Source organism: Equus przewalskii, chromosome 25 (genome assembly GCF_037783145.1).
Source record: "Equus przewalskii isolate Varuska chromosome 25, EquPr2, whole genome shotgun sequence".
NCBI lineage: Eukaryota > Metazoa > Chordata > Mammalia > Perissodactyla > Equidae > Equus > Equus przewalskii.
Window position 1 is genome coordinate 38,311,222 of NC_091855.1, and position 17,512 is coordinate 38,328,733.

General features: G+C 42.0%; 1 protein-coding gene across 2 annotated transcripts in view; it reads left to right on the plus strand.

Annotated features, from left to right (window-relative positions):
* Positions 1–17,512, plus strand: part of AK7 (adenylate kinase 7) — a 59,625-nt gene that overhangs the window by 12,098 nt on the left and 30,015 nt on the right. For both annotated transcript variants that reach the window (XM_070594630.1, XM_070594631.1), the window contains exons 4-5: positions 2,822–2,916; positions 8,149–8,259. In XM_070594630.1, coding sequence (XP_070450731.1) covers positions 2,822–2,916; positions 8,149–8,259 — 206 coding nt within the window. The remainder of the gene's footprint in view (positions 1–2,821; positions 2,917–8,148; positions 8,260–17,512) is intronic.

Genomic DNA, 17,512 nt, shown 5'->3' on the forward strand with positions numbered 1-17,512 from the left:
AGCACTGTCTGTGGAGGTGTGGGACTTCTCAGGAGCTTAGAATGTTTGATTTCTCGTCTATAACTCTGTGCCTAAACTTCCTTTAGTGAGATATAAATCAAAACTATGAACATTGTGTCATCTTTGGCAACAGAGCTTTTTGAAAGCCCACTTTCTGCCTTTTGTCCCTTTGCAAGTATTTACAGATGATGTATAATTGCACCTTCTAAAATAACTGTACCGCCTAAAATAATAATCAGAGCCAATGTTTACTGAGTTGTTATTTTATGCCAGGCTTTGAAGATTGATTTTTCTATATAACGTATACTTGCAACGTTTTTTTTTAATTTTAAGTTTTTTCCTGAAATAAAATCTGGATATGTTTTGCAAATTAAGAAGCACAGTAGGGCTCAGAATGAAAAGCACCCATTTCCTGCCTTTCCTTTCTATCTCATCCCTAATCCCCAAAAGGAACCACATTTCATCCACTTGTTCCTTTTTAACACATAAACATGCTTGCCCTGATGTCCTTTGACTGTGCATCCCAGACATTAACCGCTGACTTCCTGCTGTCACAGGGGAGCCTCAGCCCCTCACAGGAGCACCCCACAGCCCCTCAAGGGGACATGATCCTTTCTCAAACTTTGAGACTGCCTTCCTTTTCATGAGCTTTAAATGTAGAGTATGTTTTACTGCTTCCTTCTTCATGCTAATAACGAGCTTTAAATAATTAGGAACATTTTAGGGGGCCGGCCCGGTGGCGCAGCGGTTAAGTTCACACGTTCCACTTCCGTGGCCTGGGGTTCACTGGTTAGGATCCCGGGTGCAGACATGGCACCACTTATCAAGCCATGCTGTGGTAGATGTCCCACATATAAAGTAGAGGAAGATGGGCACAGATGTTAGCTCGGGGCCAGTCTTCCTCAGCAAAAAGAGGAGGATTGGCAGCAGATGTTAGCTCAGGGCTAATTATCCTCAAAAAAAAAAAAAAAAGAACATTTTAATTCTCTATTTAGTGGAAAGGCTTTAGCTGTGTTACCTCATTTTTGAGATCTAGAGTCTTTGTCTCTGCAAGAAAGTATAGTCAGAGGCCTTGGGTCTGACATCGGGGTCGCCTGGAGGGCACAGACTTGGTGGGGCCATGGCAAACAGGGGTAGGACCTTTGTCATTTTATCTGACGCACATTCTTAGATTTGGGGGTTTTTGTTTTTCCTATGGCTATGCCTTACTTATTAATAATGTTTTATTAAATTATTTTTACATGTTTTATATTAAAAGAATTACAAATATGTAAATATTATTACATTTAATTATTTATTAAATATTTAATTATGAAATACTTTATATTAAAAGAATTCTCCTACCTTTCACAGAGAGTGTCAAAGGAAGACAAGATGACATAGGAGAAAGGAATGCAGTATTAGAAATGAAAGGAAACATTTGCGTATATGGATGAAATGTGCTTGTTCGAAAGTGAACAAGCAGATCATTGCAGACCCATTAAAATGATCCTAAGCAAAGAAGGGCAGCCCAGTTCCAGGACCTCTAAGAGTGCCACCCGTCACAAAGCAGGCCAGTCTGAGGCACAGCTGAGCAGACAGGGTAAAAGAACAAAATTCAACTGAAGAGGCAATTTTTGTTAAGAGACTAAAAATAGAAGCTAAAATTAACATTTGACTTTGGGCTGAATATGTGGACATAGTGTTCTTCGAGTTAGTGCGATAATCCTTTCTCATCTTAGGGTGGGAAGTCGCGCATCTATTAGATTCAGGATATCAGCATTTTATTCTTTTGCTTGTTTAAGAAATCAGTTCACGAGACTAAAAATGTACCGTGACAACTGTGTCACTTAGATCCTCTGACAATTTAATTAGACCTCACTTTAGACTCTTTTTCCTGGAAAATTATACGTCATGAGACATATTTCAGTGGAACCCCGTGCCGAAGCGTCCGAGGAGATGCAATGCTTAACGAACGGCGTGGCGAGCCCTGCGGAAAGCGAGGAACCCTTTGGAAACCAAATGCTCCCCGCTCTGTCCACCGCTATCGTACATCCCCGTCCCTACAGATGGTTCGCATCCAGCGTCCCCGCCTTACCCAAGCCCTCCGCATGGCCCACAGCCCGCACGGCCGGCCTGGGCGCTCTCCCCGGGCCAGGCCGAGGGGGAAGGGTGGGCAGACCCCAAATTACTTCCTTCCACGACAGTTTAAGCCAAATAGGACTGCTTTATGGGAAATCATAGGAGGGCCTTACCTTCTGATCTGGGGCTTCCACGGCCCCCATCCCAACCTTGATGGGGCCTCCTGCTCCACTCTCCAGGCAGCTGGCCCTGCCGCGCGTGGCGGGGGGGGGGGGGGGGGGGGGGAGGAGCATAGGCTTTGCAACCAGGCTGACCAGGCTGCCTCCATTGGCCTCTCTGCCCCGCAACTTCCTTCCATGATTCTGCACAAACTGTGCCTCAGTTCCCTTATCTGTAAAACAGAGATCATAGTAGTCCCTGTCTCATAATGGTAAGAATTTCATAAAGTCCACGAATCGTTCCAATCCGCGTCAGCTATAATTATTACTGTCACTAGCCCTCCCCAAAAGTGGAAGCACACTGCTGCAGGGCAGGCGATGGCAAGGGGGTCAAGTTTGGAGCTGAGGTCAGGCGGCTGCAGGGAGAAAGCCGAGAACAGTGATGGGGAGGGGACAGGGAAGCGTCAGGGGTGACGCCGCCCCCCTAGGTGCTCCCGGAAGAAGGAGTAACTCCACGTCCCACTGGGAGCTGACAGTTTCCGTGATTTCGAAAACACGTTCGGCACGGGTCCGAATAACCGCTGTGCTTTTTGGCCCCACAGCACTCAATGAAGAAGTCAGCCATTTTGAAAGGCGAAAGGTGTTTATTTTATTGTCCACCGTGATGACTTGGGCGCGATCCAAATCCACGGACCCCGTAAGTAATGCGCCCGCTTTTCCTTTAGGCAGCGTTTTGCCCTCGAGTCCTTGTAATCTGCAGGCAGAGAGAACTTTGTCCGGTGAACCGTGTATTCCTGCGTTCCCGGACCTGTCCCGTAAGAAGCGCTCAGCAGCGTTGTTCATCGACTCTCAGCATGCTCCATCCTAAGGGGCCCCTTTGTTTTATATGCCACTGAAAAGAAAAAGAAAATGCTGCCTACTAAACCATAAGGACGCTTACTGATCACTTACACTTCGTATTTTAAATGTATTGAGAGCTCTCTTTTAGACTTATTTAGACCTTTTTGTCGTAGACATTCTTGTGGACACATTAAAAGGAAAATATAAGCAAAACAGTGACTATGGTATTCCCCAAACTTCTTCCTAGTCAGAGTCCAGTGCCTCAGAATCACACCTACGCTCTGTTTCCACACGATGACTCCGTCTAAAACCTGTCATGTCATTTATTTGTAGGTACTTTGGTTTCCTGTAAAGCACATGATTATGACTTTGCAAGGAAATATGGACTTACAGTCATTCTTCTAACGTTGCTTATTTTCTTTGCTGATAGATTTTCTCTGCTCGGGTGCCTCCGTGCCCGTGAACCACCTTTTCACCTCAGTGCTGACTCACAGTGTAATCTTTTAAAAGACAGTCAAAAAGGCAATTAGATCAACATGTGTAGTGCCTAACTCAGTGCGAAGGGATGACATTATGAACCGTTGTGCTCGAGGTCACCCAGGCACCAGCAAGGACGGCAGCAATGCTTCCAGGGTGACAACAGTTATAGAAAGCCATTGATTACAGGAGACATTCTAATTTCAGAGATGTTAAAATGTGAAAAAAAATGCACATGTTGGAATTGATGGAATACGTTATTTATAATAAGGAAATGTTTAGGGATTTATCACACTTTTTGCATCAAATGCCATTTGTTTGTTTAATTATCTCTCCCTTGGTGGATCTTTGAGGACAAGGACCAGTGATTTCATGTCTTTTTCTTGTAAAGTCACTTACCTACTCCATTTGGTTGCTGTCATCTCAAGGAGCAGGCTAGTCATTTTATTTCTGTTATAGTTCTTTCCTTCAGAGTGTCTCGTAAAGTGTCGGCTACATAACGATCATTGGTCACGTGACTGGCTGACCATTTTGCTGACCTGATTAACTGTCCCCACTCCTTCAGTTATAAACTAAATCGTGCTGACTTAAGCAAGATAGGAATTTATTGACTCACATAATTGATGAGTCAAATAATGGACTTCAGGCACAGCTGAATCTAGAGGCTTAGACAATGTCCTCAGAGCTCACCTAGTCTGTCTTTTCTATTGCTTCTTTTCTCCTCTGAGAAGGCTTCATTCTCAGGTAAGCTCTCCCCTCCTCCTGGCCCCCAGCAGCTCCCAGGCTTACATCCTTAGAGCTTTAATTGTCTTTTCCACTTTGGCCAAGTCCCCTCCTAAGACTGGAATATGCTATTCATCCAGGTCTCAGGTCATGGGCCTAACACTGCACCAGTCACTGTGGCCAGGCGATTGCAGGGCTCTGATGCACCAGACCTGGGATCATATACCCACTTCGAGAAGCAAGGATGATGAGCCCCCTAAACTAGGTGGACTGAGAGTAGAGAAGAGATGGTTCCGCAAATAAAATATGGGGAAATGGCTCCTGTGTTGAGCTCCTGTGTCTTTTTGGAATGTCCCCATCCTCTCACTGTGGTTTGAATTTGCATTTCCCTAATGGCTCATGATGATTTAAAATCGGGTTTATTAAGGTATCATTTACATACAGTAAAATTAACCCTTCTTACTGTACAATCTATAAGTTTTGAAAAATGCCTACAGTTGTGTAAGCACAACAATCAAGATATAGAACTTTTCCATCACCCCCCCAAAATTCTCTGCCTCAACCACACAAAAAGAGTTCCAGATGGAGCACACATTTAAATGTAAAAAGCAAAATTTTCACTTTTTAAGAAAAATTACGGAATTTATAGGGAAGGATTTCTTAAACAAGACCCAATAATGCTAAATATTTTAAAAAATTGATAAATTCAACTGCAATGAAATTAATGAAGTATTTATGGATGAAATGATCCTGTGTCTGAATTTGCTTGGAAGTAACCCAAGGGGCTGAGGAAACAGATGCGGGTATAGAGGAAGCAAGATTTGCTGCATGGAAGCCTGAAACCCACGGTGGAAACCGCACCCAAGCCAAACTGAAGGACGTTTGGTTAAACGATTGGTCCTCATTCTTTAAAAATGGCAATAAAAGACAAAGAAAGCTGAAACGCTGTTCCACATAAAGAAGACTGAAAAGACGTGGCAATTCAGTGCAATACATGATCCAGAATGAGACCCTATGTCGGAGGGAAAAAATGCTGTAAAGGACAGACTTGGGACAAGTGACAAAATGGGAGCATGGGCTGTGGATTGGATACAATTACTGTATCAGTATTTCCTGAATTTTCTTACCATACCATGGCTATTTAGGAGAATGTGCTTAGGAAATACACACCGAAAATTAAAGAGAAAAGGAGTATGATGTATGCAACCTACTCTCAAATGGTTCAGAAAAGATAGATAATAATATGTGTGGTGTTGGGGAAATCTAATTAAAAACAAAATCTTTCCCCAACCCAGAAAATCTCTCCACAAGGTAGTAGAGAAAGAAAACAGCTTTCTTAACTGAATAAACGTTGAACGGGGATGTCATGCGCATCACAGGCGGTCCGCCGGGAGATTGCAAAGATCGAAGGGAATCCCACCGTTTTGTAGAGGCAAGCAGATACAAGCACGACAGACATGTTTTCCTGAAAAACATGAAACTAGTCCCTGAGGAAGAGGACTTGACAGCACCATTTGTCACACGTATTTTGTCCTAGATCCACCTAGTAATTGGGGTGACCACGTGTGTTAGCTAACTGACTTCATCCAGAGGAAAAGCAAACTTTCGTATCTTTGTAAGAGGAGATCCTTTTGCAGCTTGGAGCAAGGAGCCCCCCAAAGTGAGGCTCCTACCCTCCCCCAGGGACTGGAAGATAGGGGTGCTGTCTCCTCTGACATTTACATCTCAAAGAAATCTCTCCAGGGTCCTTGAGGACGACATTTCTTAGTAGTAAAGCAGACAAGACACTTACTCATCTTCTAAAAGGACTTAGGCACATTTCAAAGAGAGAGAGAGAAAGAACTTACAAGTGTTTTAAAGTAAATGCTCTAAGAAAACCAACTGATGAGGGAGAAAACTCTATCCTTATTTTCAACAGGGAGAATTAAGCCTCTTATTTAAAATTTGTGTTTGTCCTTAAAATATACATATGAAGAGAGAGAGAGAATGAGAAAACAATGTGGCAAAATGTGAAAAGTGAGGGCATCTGAGTAAGGGATATGTAGGAGTTCTCTGTATTATTTTTACAAACTGTCTATAAATTTGAAATTATTTCAAGGTAAAAAGTTTATAAATAAATAAAATGTAGTAGAAGCACGCTGGGAGCAGAAGAAAGTCCAAAGGGAATTTTAGTTTTCCTCGCGTGATGAACAGTTTCGCTGATAGTCTGTTCTGGGAGTTTTGTGCGCGTCACAGGCGACTGGTAATTGTCGTTAAACTCACCTAACTCTGCCAGGGCCTCTGAGGGGCTGAGGGGCTGCAGACCTGCCTCTCTTTCTCCCTCAGGTCAGCACAAACATAGAATGAGGCCCTCTGTGTGCCACCACTTCAGGTCTACGAATGCCTCATTCCCCAAAGATGTTCACCGTACCAGAAAGAGTTATGATCGCAAGTTCAAACCTGAAGGTAATATCCGTCATCAGCGTCTGGCCATCGAGCTTATCGGTTCCCCCTTCTAGGGAAAAGGAAGCAAACTGAGCCCAAACTGGTCTTGGCAATGATCTTTTTGGATCTGACACCAAGAACACAGGCAGTGAAAGCAAAAATAAACTATGTCAAACTAAAAAGCTTCTGCACAGCAAAGGAAACCATCCACAAAGTGAAAAGGCGACCTAGGGAATAGGAGAAAATATTTTCAAATCGTATATCTGGTAAGGGGTTGATATCCCAAATGAGTAAAGAAGTCATCCAACTCAATAGCAAAAATCCCCAAATAATCCAATTAAATAATAGGCAGAGGATCAGGAGAGACATTTTTCCAGAGAAGACACGCAGATAGCCAACAGTTACCTGAAAAGATGTTCGACATCTCTAATCATCAGGGAAATGCAAATCAAAACCGCAACGAGCTATCACCTCACACCTGTTAGAGTGGCTGTTATCAAAAAGACAAGAAACAACAAGTGTCGGTGAAGATGTGGAGAAAGGGAGCTCTTGTGCACTGTTGGTGGGGTTGTAAATTGGTGCAGCCACTATGGAAAACAGTATGGAGGTTTCTCAAAAACTTAAAAATAGAACTACCATATGATCCAGCAATTCCGCCTCTGGGTATTTATCCAAAGAAAACGAAATTACTATCTCGAAAAGATATATGCACCCCCATACTCATTGCAGCATAATTTACACAATAGCCAAGACATGAAACAACATAAGTGTCCAGGTGAATGGATAAAGAAGTTCTGGCAGGTATATACAATGGAATGTCAATCAGCCATAAAAAAGGAGGAGATCCTGCCATTTGTGACAACATGGATGGACCTTGAGGACATTATGCTAGGTGAAATAAGTCAGAAGGAGAAAGACAAATACTGTATGACCTCACTTATATGTGGAATCTTGGGGGAAAAAAAGAGAATTCGTAGATACAGAGAACAGATTAGTGGTTGCCAGAGGTGGGGTCTGGGGGTTGGGGAAAGAGTGAAGGTGGTCAAAAGCTACAAACTTCCATTTATAAGATAAATTAGTCCTCGGGAATGTACAGCATGGTGACTACAGTGAATAATATTATATTGTGTATTTGAAAGTTGTTGAGAGAGTAGATCTTAAAAGTTCCCATCACAAGAAAAACAAAGTTATTATGTTGATGATGGATGTTAACTAAACTTATTATGGTAGTTATTTCATAATGTATACATATAGCAAACGATTATATTATACACCTAAAATGAGTACATTATATTTCAATTATATCTCAATTTTTTAAAAAAGAACGTTAAATCACTATTAAAATAAGCAGTAGTTTTTAGAATGCTTTATTTGAACGTAAGGGAACGTGGTCACTCTAGCATCTTTGGGCTTAGAAGTTTTATGTAGCCCTAACACACCAAGTCTGTCCTTTTTTCTTTTATAGGATGATTCTGACATTCCATTTACTGAAGAGGATTATCGAAGAAGAAAACAGCATCCTAATTTTCTGGACCACATAAATGCTGAAAAAATGGTCCTCAAATTTGGAAAAAACGTAAGTCTGGAATAGCAAAGTGTTTAGGGTAAGAAAAATTTTGATCTGGCCTGGTGGCACGGCAGTTAAGTTTGCACACTCCACTTCGGTGGCCCAGGGTTTGCCAGTGAGGATCCCACACACAGACCTACCCACTGCTTATTCAAACCACACTGTGGCAGGCATCCCACATATAAAGTCAAGGAAGATAGGCACAGATGTTAGCTCAGGGCCAATCTTCCTCAGCAAAAAGAGGAGGATTGGTGGTGGACATTAGCTCAGGGCTAATCTTCCTCAAAAAAAGAAAAAGAAAAATTTTGAGACAGTATACAATGCACATGGCCATGACTGTTCCACATGCTTTACATACATCATCTCAACTCATTAAACATCTCCTTGTTTAGTTTCCTCATCCTTACACCCACAGATCTCTGAGCTTCAGGCTCACCCTAAGATGCACTGTCCTTAGGCCCTGGCCCAGGTTCTGGTCCAGCCCATTAAGTTGAAAGCCTTGTCTGGGGTCCCCAGCACAGCTCTAGCCATCACCTACCAAGGAGTCTGTGGGTCCGAAGAGCAGCCTAGCCCAGAGGAGGCAGATAACTCGGAGTTGAGATGGGGAGGAAGGGAACCACATTTTCCCTTTTTCAGGAAGGTATCCCATTTCCTTCTCACAACAACTCTGAAAAGTGCATGTTCACCTCATCTTACAAATAAGGATGGAGGCTTCCAGAGGTTAAGTAAGCTGCTCAAGGTTGCATAGCTGGGATTTACTAAGCACCGTCCTGAGCGCTTCTTGGCCTGTCTGATCTACCCCTTAGAGCAATGGAATTGTGTCCACACATAACCACCCCCATTTCGCGGATGCAGCTCTGTGGGAGAGGCGTCAGGTGGTGGAGCTGTGATTCAAACCTGCATCCGTCAGACACCAAAGCCTACCGGTTTTGTTTTTATTTTTTTCCTGACTCCAAAGCTCCCTCATTTGATAGAGTTGATCCTGGCACATCCATGGTGACCAATTATTAAAACATACGTATAGCTGAGAAGTTCATGTGAACAATAATAATAGCCTATTAGCCTTCTGTTGCAGCAAAATTTGTCATTTTGACATATATATTATTAAAATTATTTTATTTCTCTTATCTTTTATCAAAATAGATGACAAGAATGCCCTGGTGATGAATGAGTAGTAACAGCTGAAAATTGTGAGCTTGCTCCCTATGTGCCAGGACTGTGCTAAATGTTTTACTTACGGTACCTCAGGCAATCCTTGTGTATCTCATATATAATCCTCAAAATTCTATGAATTAAGTTCTATTATCATCAACATCATTTAATGTATGTAGAACTGACATAGAACACCCAACCTCTAAAGGTTCCATCCACTGGAGTTTTCCCATTAGCAGAAGATGCGCAGTAGCGATATGTAATAATAGCTCTAAGATGACACCTAGTGGTCTCAGCAGATATTACCGTAGGAGCTTTGTCCCCAAGTCCTGTCCTACCATTAAATTTTTTTTTATTTTTTACTTTGACAATACAAACAGCGTGAGTACAAACTATTTGAAGTAAACAACGTGGGACCAGGGATTCTAGCCCCTTTTCTACCCATTACCTTGTGACCTTAGCCAAGTCATTAAACTTTGGGGGTTAAAATAAATAAATAAAATGAAGGGGCTATACTAGACGGTGTAAATTCCTTCCAATTCTGAATCCTATATTATTTTATTAAACTTGGAACATTGCCCCAAATAGAAAATCCATGATTTCCTGATCATTTATGTCTAATTCATTGGGTGAGAACATGTGATCACACATACAAAAATAATCGATGTGAATGACAGTCTAAATTGGAGAAGTATTATCTTAATATCTTTTTTATTATTAAAAACATTAAATTTGTCCCATGCTCTAGATGATGCAATCAAAATTTCATTTTAAAAATCTATTCTTTTTATCCTCAGTTTTCTTAATCACTCTTTTCTGCACAATTAATAAGGTAAGGTTGGTGGCCAACTTGGTCATCTCGATGAGCCTTTTTTAACCTAGCGTTTTTCATCAGGTGGGTAGGACTTTAGAAGTAATCATTTAGGGGCTGGTCCCGTGGCTGAGTGGTTACGTACGTGTGCTCGTTAGGTGGCCAGGGTTCACCAGTTCAGATCCGGGGCGCAGACCTAAGCACTGCTCATCAAGCCGTGCTGTGGCGACATCCCACATAGAAGAAATAGAATGACCTACAACTGGGATATACAACTAAGTACTGGGGCTTTGGGGAGGAAAAAAAAGAAAAAGAGGAAGATTGGCCACAGATGTTAGCTCAGGGCCAGTCTTCCTCACTAAAATAAACTAGAAGTAATCATTTAACACATATCAGTTTATATCCTACAGTGTACTAGGCACTGTGGCTAAGAGCTGGCCTCAGCCACAGACAAAACAGATGTGGTCTCTGCACTCCTGAGGCTGGTCGGCCACGGTCCATCTACTGTTACCATACCTGCAGCGATCACGTTTATATTCATGTGCTGTATTACAAACACAAGAAGTTGCACTTATTTAGTATTTTGAGGCAAAGGGAAGCCCTAATAATTATACAAGTTAGCTAAATAGTTCTGATTTGCCTAACACCCCCAACACAGCTTTAACTGGGTGCTTCCATCTTTAAATGAGTCACGCTGACTATTTGGAATATTTTAAAATGTTTAAGACTTTAAATATTAAAATATTCAAAAATATAGTTATATTGACTTTAATTAGTATTTTGAATAAACCAGAATTGCCGGTCTGTTTTGCCCCAAGTCACTTAAATCATTAAGTGGCCTCCGAGCACCCATTGTGTATATGGTCCCAGAAACAAAATAATCTGCCAGATCTCAGCGGCAAGCTATGAAATTTGTTGTAATAGATAATTATCCCACTGGCTTTTGGTGCTTATATTCTCTGACCAACCCAAGGCACTCATGATAACTTTTTTTAATAAAAATGTTTCTGGATTTGCTTTAATAACGCGATATTTGAGATTTTTGCACTTACATTCAAGTTTCCGAGTGAGATTGGCCTATCGTCTTCCTTTGTCATACTGTCTTTTTCTGGTTTTAGCGTTGTGTTTCTACTATCCTCACCATTAGTTGGGAACAAAATTTTCTGTTCTCTGCAATATGTATGAGAATGGGCTTATCCCTTGAATATTTGAGAGAATTTGCCTGTAAAACTATCGTGGACTGTGTGAAGGCAGTGGCGGGATTTGGGGGCAAGAAATTAGCCTTTTACGCTGTTTTCACGTTAATTGACATAAAGTTGTCCGTAAGTCTCTCTTGATGATTTTTAAAATCTCTGTTTGTAGTTCGGTTCCCCTTTATGGACTAATATTTGTGAGGGGGCATCTCTGCTTTCCCACTCCTCTAGTTCCCACGAGGATGATCCTGGAGGCTTCTGCCTAAGTACTGCTCCCTTCTTACTGACTCCTTATCCCGCCTCCTGAAGCTCAACCAACTTACCTGATTGGTGGGTTTGGGGGCGTGGTCATGTCACTTTGGCCCCTCCTCCCTCCGGTCTCTCCGGGATCCCACTGACTGCAGCAAACGAGTTCTAGCTTCTTCATGCCCTAAGTTTTACAGGGCAGGCCCCCTGTGGAGAAGTCCATAATTTTCCAGCGCTGCCTGTGACTGGTGGGGAAAGTTTCTTATTGTGGGGTTCAGGATTAGGTAGCCCCTCGTCTTTGCTCACCTAAGGAGTGTCCTCCAGCCAAACCCCCATCAGTAAGGAAGGTGGTAATTTACTTGAGCCTTATGCCTTTTTTTCTTCATCCATCTTAACCAATTTTTCTATATTATTATTACTAAAGAAGTAGCTTTTGCTGTGTTAGTTCTCTCTCTTTCTTTTCTAATTCGTTAACTGTTCTGTCCTTATTATTACATCTTCCTTCTAATTTGGGTTTATGCCATTTTGAGTTAGATGCTAAATTTACTAATATTCAGTCTTTGCCATAGATTTGCCACTAAACGCAGTTTTAGCTGCATCCCACAAGTTTTGAAATGCCCTGAATAGTATTTTCATAACTATTAATTTCTAAAAATTTTCTAAAGTCTATTATAATTTCTTTTTTGGCCTGTGAGTTATTGAGAAGTGTTTTTTAAATATCCAAATATATGGAGAAGTCATTATCCTTTCATTGTTCGTTTCTAATTTGATTGCTTTATGGTCAGAGAATGTGGTCCATGTGGTGGTGATTTGGTGACATGCTTTGCTACATAGTACATGGCCAGTTTTTCTAAATCTTAAATTCCATATGGACTTGAAAAACCTGTGTATTTCAGACCGTTTGTGCTGAGTTCTATATATGTCTACTTAGGTCAAATTTCCTAATGGCATTTTGCAAATCTTACTAATTTATCAATTTATCAATTACTGAGAGGGGTATACTAAAAATCTCCCACTGTAAAGTGAACGTATCCACTTCTCCTTGAAATTATGTTCAGTTTTGCCTTATTCACTTCTAGGCATGCTCTTGTAACTCCTTCACAGTGTTAGACATTACAGGAATGAAACTGTAAATTTTTCTTTTTTTTTCTGCATTATCTCCCCAAACCACCCCCCCCCGCCCCGCCCCCGTACATAATTGTATATCTTAGTTGCCGGTCCTTCTAGTTGTGGGATGTGGGACACCGCCTCAACATGGCCTGATGAGCGGTGCCATGTCCGTGCCCAGGATCTGAACCTTTGGCCACCACAGCAGAGCGCACGAACTTAACCACTCGGCCACGGAGCCGGCCCCTAAATTTTTCTTAATAATTGCCACTAGAACAATATCTCTAGCAAAGTCCACAGCTTTTCAGACCATTCTTGGGTGTTAATAAAGCCTTTTCTAGTTCTTATGAAGACTCAGACGAGTTTACTACTAAAACCATCAGTCTATCATTTAATTTTAAACTTCTCTCCTCCCAGCTCAGCCTGACTCAGGCTCGAAGGAATGAAGTAGGCAGGGAGGCTAAGATGTGCTCAATTCTTTTCTCTGCCTTGTTCGACCTTAGTCAACCACCTTCTCTCTTGCTCTTCTTCATTCCTTGCTCTACCACCTGCCTGTTGATCATCGTCATCATCTTGTTCATTTGTTTTCCATTTCTTAACTTTTTTCATCATTTTAAACATACTTATTTTCTAATCTCTGCTAATTTATTTTCTAAAGGTAATGCAAGTCTCATTTCGCTCGTGGTGCATTGTTCCCTCATACATTTTGTAATTTTGGTTTATGAGTTCATCTTCAGTAAGTTTTTGTAATTACAAAAAAAACTAAAGTTTCTTTCAATGAATGTAGTTTCTTGTGATTTATAAAACTCCAATTTAAACATAGACCTGTAATTTAACATGGATTTTTTAAAAAATAGCAGCTCTTTAAATTGTCAGCATCTATTTCTTTATAGCTCACCATCCCCCCTAAAAACCTCATGTAAATGAGTTCTTAGGAAAAAGTGGGCCGGTGCACCGTCCGTCTGTCTTCCCAAAGTGCTGCCATCAGAGTCTCAAGTTTATTGATGCATCAGGCACCTTCCAGATTCATGGCGGTCAGTAAGAAATGAGAGTTCACACTGAGAATGCACCTTGCAGTTTGTAATGGGCACAACCGTGATCTCGAATCAGCACTCGTCTGTTACTGTGAAGTTACCACCCCCGTCCCAGCTGGTATCCCTTTACTGGGGCTTTAAAGGACGGGAAAGGTCCTTCCAGGGAGTGGGGGGACCTTGTATGTGCCTTTATAAAGTTGCCAGGTGTTAAGTTTTTGGCTCTCGGATCCCTGGATTAAGCAGGTAATTTAAATTTGAAAGACAAACGCTTGAGAAGGCCAAGGCCAAGGTTAGAAGTCTCAAAGGAGCTTTCTTTTCTCCTTCCAGAACCCTGTCTGGGTTTGACATGTTTTCTTGTTGCCTCCCTCTGCCACAGGGTGGATTTTTTTTCTACTTCACTCTTTTGTTATGAATGGATCCTTCTTTGTTGTGGTCCAACTCCAAACCCCACCACACCAAATGCTGTGTCTCCTCTACCCACATGGGTTTAAAAACTCACCCATCCTCCAGATTAAGAGACCATGGACTTCCCAGGGCTGCCACCCCGTCAGCTCCACCACTTTTGTTTTCACTCCTCTATTTTTTGGCCCCTGGGGGGGGTCTCTTATTTTCTTGAGAATTCTACCATACGTAGAAGGGTACTGGTGGCATTTTATTTGGCATTTCTAGGTGTTTGTAGTAGGATAAATTTTAGACTTTTTAATCTACTGTATTACCTGGAGCAGAAGAGAGGGACTTCATTTTTCTTATAAAGGTTCTGGACCCAATTCCAATGTGTGTGTGTGGGAGCAGGGGGCTGTTTTCCACACCAAGCAATTCTTAGACACCAGCTAGGTGTCCTACATTCAACTCAATGCTGACACTATCTACCTGGAGATGGTATCAGATCCCACAGGTGAAGGGCTCTGTCCTACAAGACTGCCCACCCTTCAGATACCAGTAGCAAGCCCAGGTTGTCACCTGTACTTCTGACCAATGCCTATAGATTGGAGGTTCCAACGACCCCTGTTCAATTAATCTGCCAGAGCAGCTCACAGAGCTCAGAGAAACATTTTACTTACTAGGTTACTGGTTTATTATAAAAGGATATAACTCAGGAACAGCCAGACGAAGAGGTGCATAGGGCTAGGTATGGAGAAAAGGCAGGGAGCTTCCATATGGTCTCCAAGCATGCCACTCTTCCCAAATCTCCACGTGTTCACCAACTCGGATCTCTGAACCTTTGCCTTTTGGGTTTTTATGGAGGCTTCGTTACATAGGCATGATTGATTAAATCATTGGCCATTGAGGATTGAGCTCACTCTCTGCCCTCTCTGGAGGGGGGGGCCACTGAAAGTTCCACTCCTCTAATCACAGGTTGTCTCCTCTGGCAACCGGCCCCCATCCTTAGGTGAGGGTCCAAAAGTCACCTTATTAATGTAACAAAAGAGACCTTTATCATTCTCATTGCTTAGGAAATTCCAAGGGTTTTAGAAGCTCTGTGCCAGAAACAGGGATGGAGGTCAAGTGTATATTTCTTATAAATCACAATATTGATCCCGAGTGCCAGTATTATTATTTATCTTTAGTCAATGGCAGCTTTAGAGGTTAACACCATTTTTTTTATATCTTTACATAAATACAAATATTCATGGTCTCAGTAACTTGCTAGACTGAATTATCAAAGGCCAATGGAGAGTTAACACCAAAAATTATCAGAGACTTTCCAACTTAATAGTAGTTAATGTAGAATAATTTCTGCTGGCCATATAGTTTTTACATTGTATGGGTCCCATAAGACTCAACTCATAAAAGACACCTGTGTCTGAATTATGACACATTGGAATTGCAATTGTATGTTTATGTTTTATTTACACACAGAAGACAACAGGCCCAAAATGGAGTCACTTATGCTAAGCCCCACGTTACCAAACTGAGATTTAACTTAATCACAGTTTCACCTCTCCCAGAAATGGAATCTCAAGCTAGTCAATCAGGAATCACCTGATCAGCCCTAATGAGAGGCAATCTGCCTGATGGACCCCGCCATCCCCTAAAAGGAAGTAACTTTGCAATAACCAGCTCGCTTTTTTGTCTAGCATAACTTCCTTGTTCCTGCTCCTTTCTGCCTGTGAAAGTCTTTCATTTTGTACAGCTCGTCAGGGTTCCTTTCTATTGGCTAGATTGGATGCGACCGATTTGAATCAATTTCTGCTCCAATAAACTCTTAAAAGTTTGAATATGCCTCAGTTTATCTTTTAACACTATAATCCATCAGTTAGTGCTATACTTTTAGGGGATTTCTTCTCAAGCAAGTAGAGAATAATCATTGAAAGGTCTAGTACAAATATCTGTAACCTTGATTAGACTAAAATGTTCAATCTATGTATCCCCAATTTGGGGGTTTTTGTTAACTTTACTACGGAAAAGAAAAATAAATTTCTTCCCCGTAACTTGGTGTTTATGGCCCTGTAACCCCACATATCCAAATGTGGGATATGGTTTCACCAAAATTCAAACAAGCCTGCCAGACTTTGGCCTTCCCCTTTAGACGCTGACTATGCAGATGCTAGTATTTTATTCCTCATTGCCCATGTAAGTCATAGGAAGCAACTGCTTGGACAAGTTACTGCCTTGGGGCGTAGCACTCCATACCATCCCTCTCTCAAGCCCTCTACTCCACTTCTAGAAAACAGCCCCTGGGCTCCCAGGGAGAGAACACTCAGCGGCCCTCCTTCACGCTATCTTGGTAAGAGCAGAAATTGTATGTATCCATTTAAATAAAGTGAGAAACATCTGGTTCCCACCCGTAGCCAGTTTAGTTCCCAGTGCCTTTGTCCAAATTGTAGTCCCAGCTCAGAGTAAGCCATAAGGGAAAAGATTCGGCACATACCAAAACAGAGTTACTCACAATTAAAAATTTTGAACTGCAATCAGTTTCCTCCTTAACGATTTTATTGGGGAAGGTGAGCCAAGACAGAGCATTTAGTACTTTTTTGCCCTCCCCTCACCCACATTTAAAATCTTTGGCCTCTGTTTTATTCCCCTGGGTTTGTAGCCTCCTCATCTCTCAGCAACACTCTCCCACCCTTGCCTCCTTCTAAAACCTCAGCAGTCATCTCGTTTCTTCCCGGAAAGCCACTGCATGCCCATCTGGCTGGGCCTCAAGCCCAGAGGCTTTTCACATCCCTTTCGGGGTCTTCTGTTGTCACTTTACCTAGTGCAGTTAGGAAAAGCCTGGGAACTGGGGCACCTTGCCCTTGCCTGGCTCACCCACTGGTGTAGATGTGGAGGAATGTGGATCAATTACAGCAATAGAGTCACTCCTCAAAAACCCCACTCATTGAGCCTAGTTCTCTCATCCCATGGGGTTTCCAACTTGACTTGAGCTCCATCCTCAGTTCATCATTCATCTCTTCAACTTACCAACATCTAACCTTCCAAAATCTAGTCATCGTGGTGAAGGTGTGGGGGGGGCGGGTCTTTATCCGTAATTCTACTTCTGACGCCAACTACAGTGTTTTAATTGGATGATGGGTTAGCAAGAAGAGATCAATCACACACAAGCATAGACTCACAAGTCACTTCCTCAGATAAGATTCAATTCCCAATATAATTCACCAAAGATAAAAAATCTGATCTGAAGTAGGCGGCCTCTGGTGGCCTGTGAGTCAAATGTCTAATAGAACCTAAACAGACCTCTGTTGGTCATTGCACCTTCTATACTTGGACCTCACAGC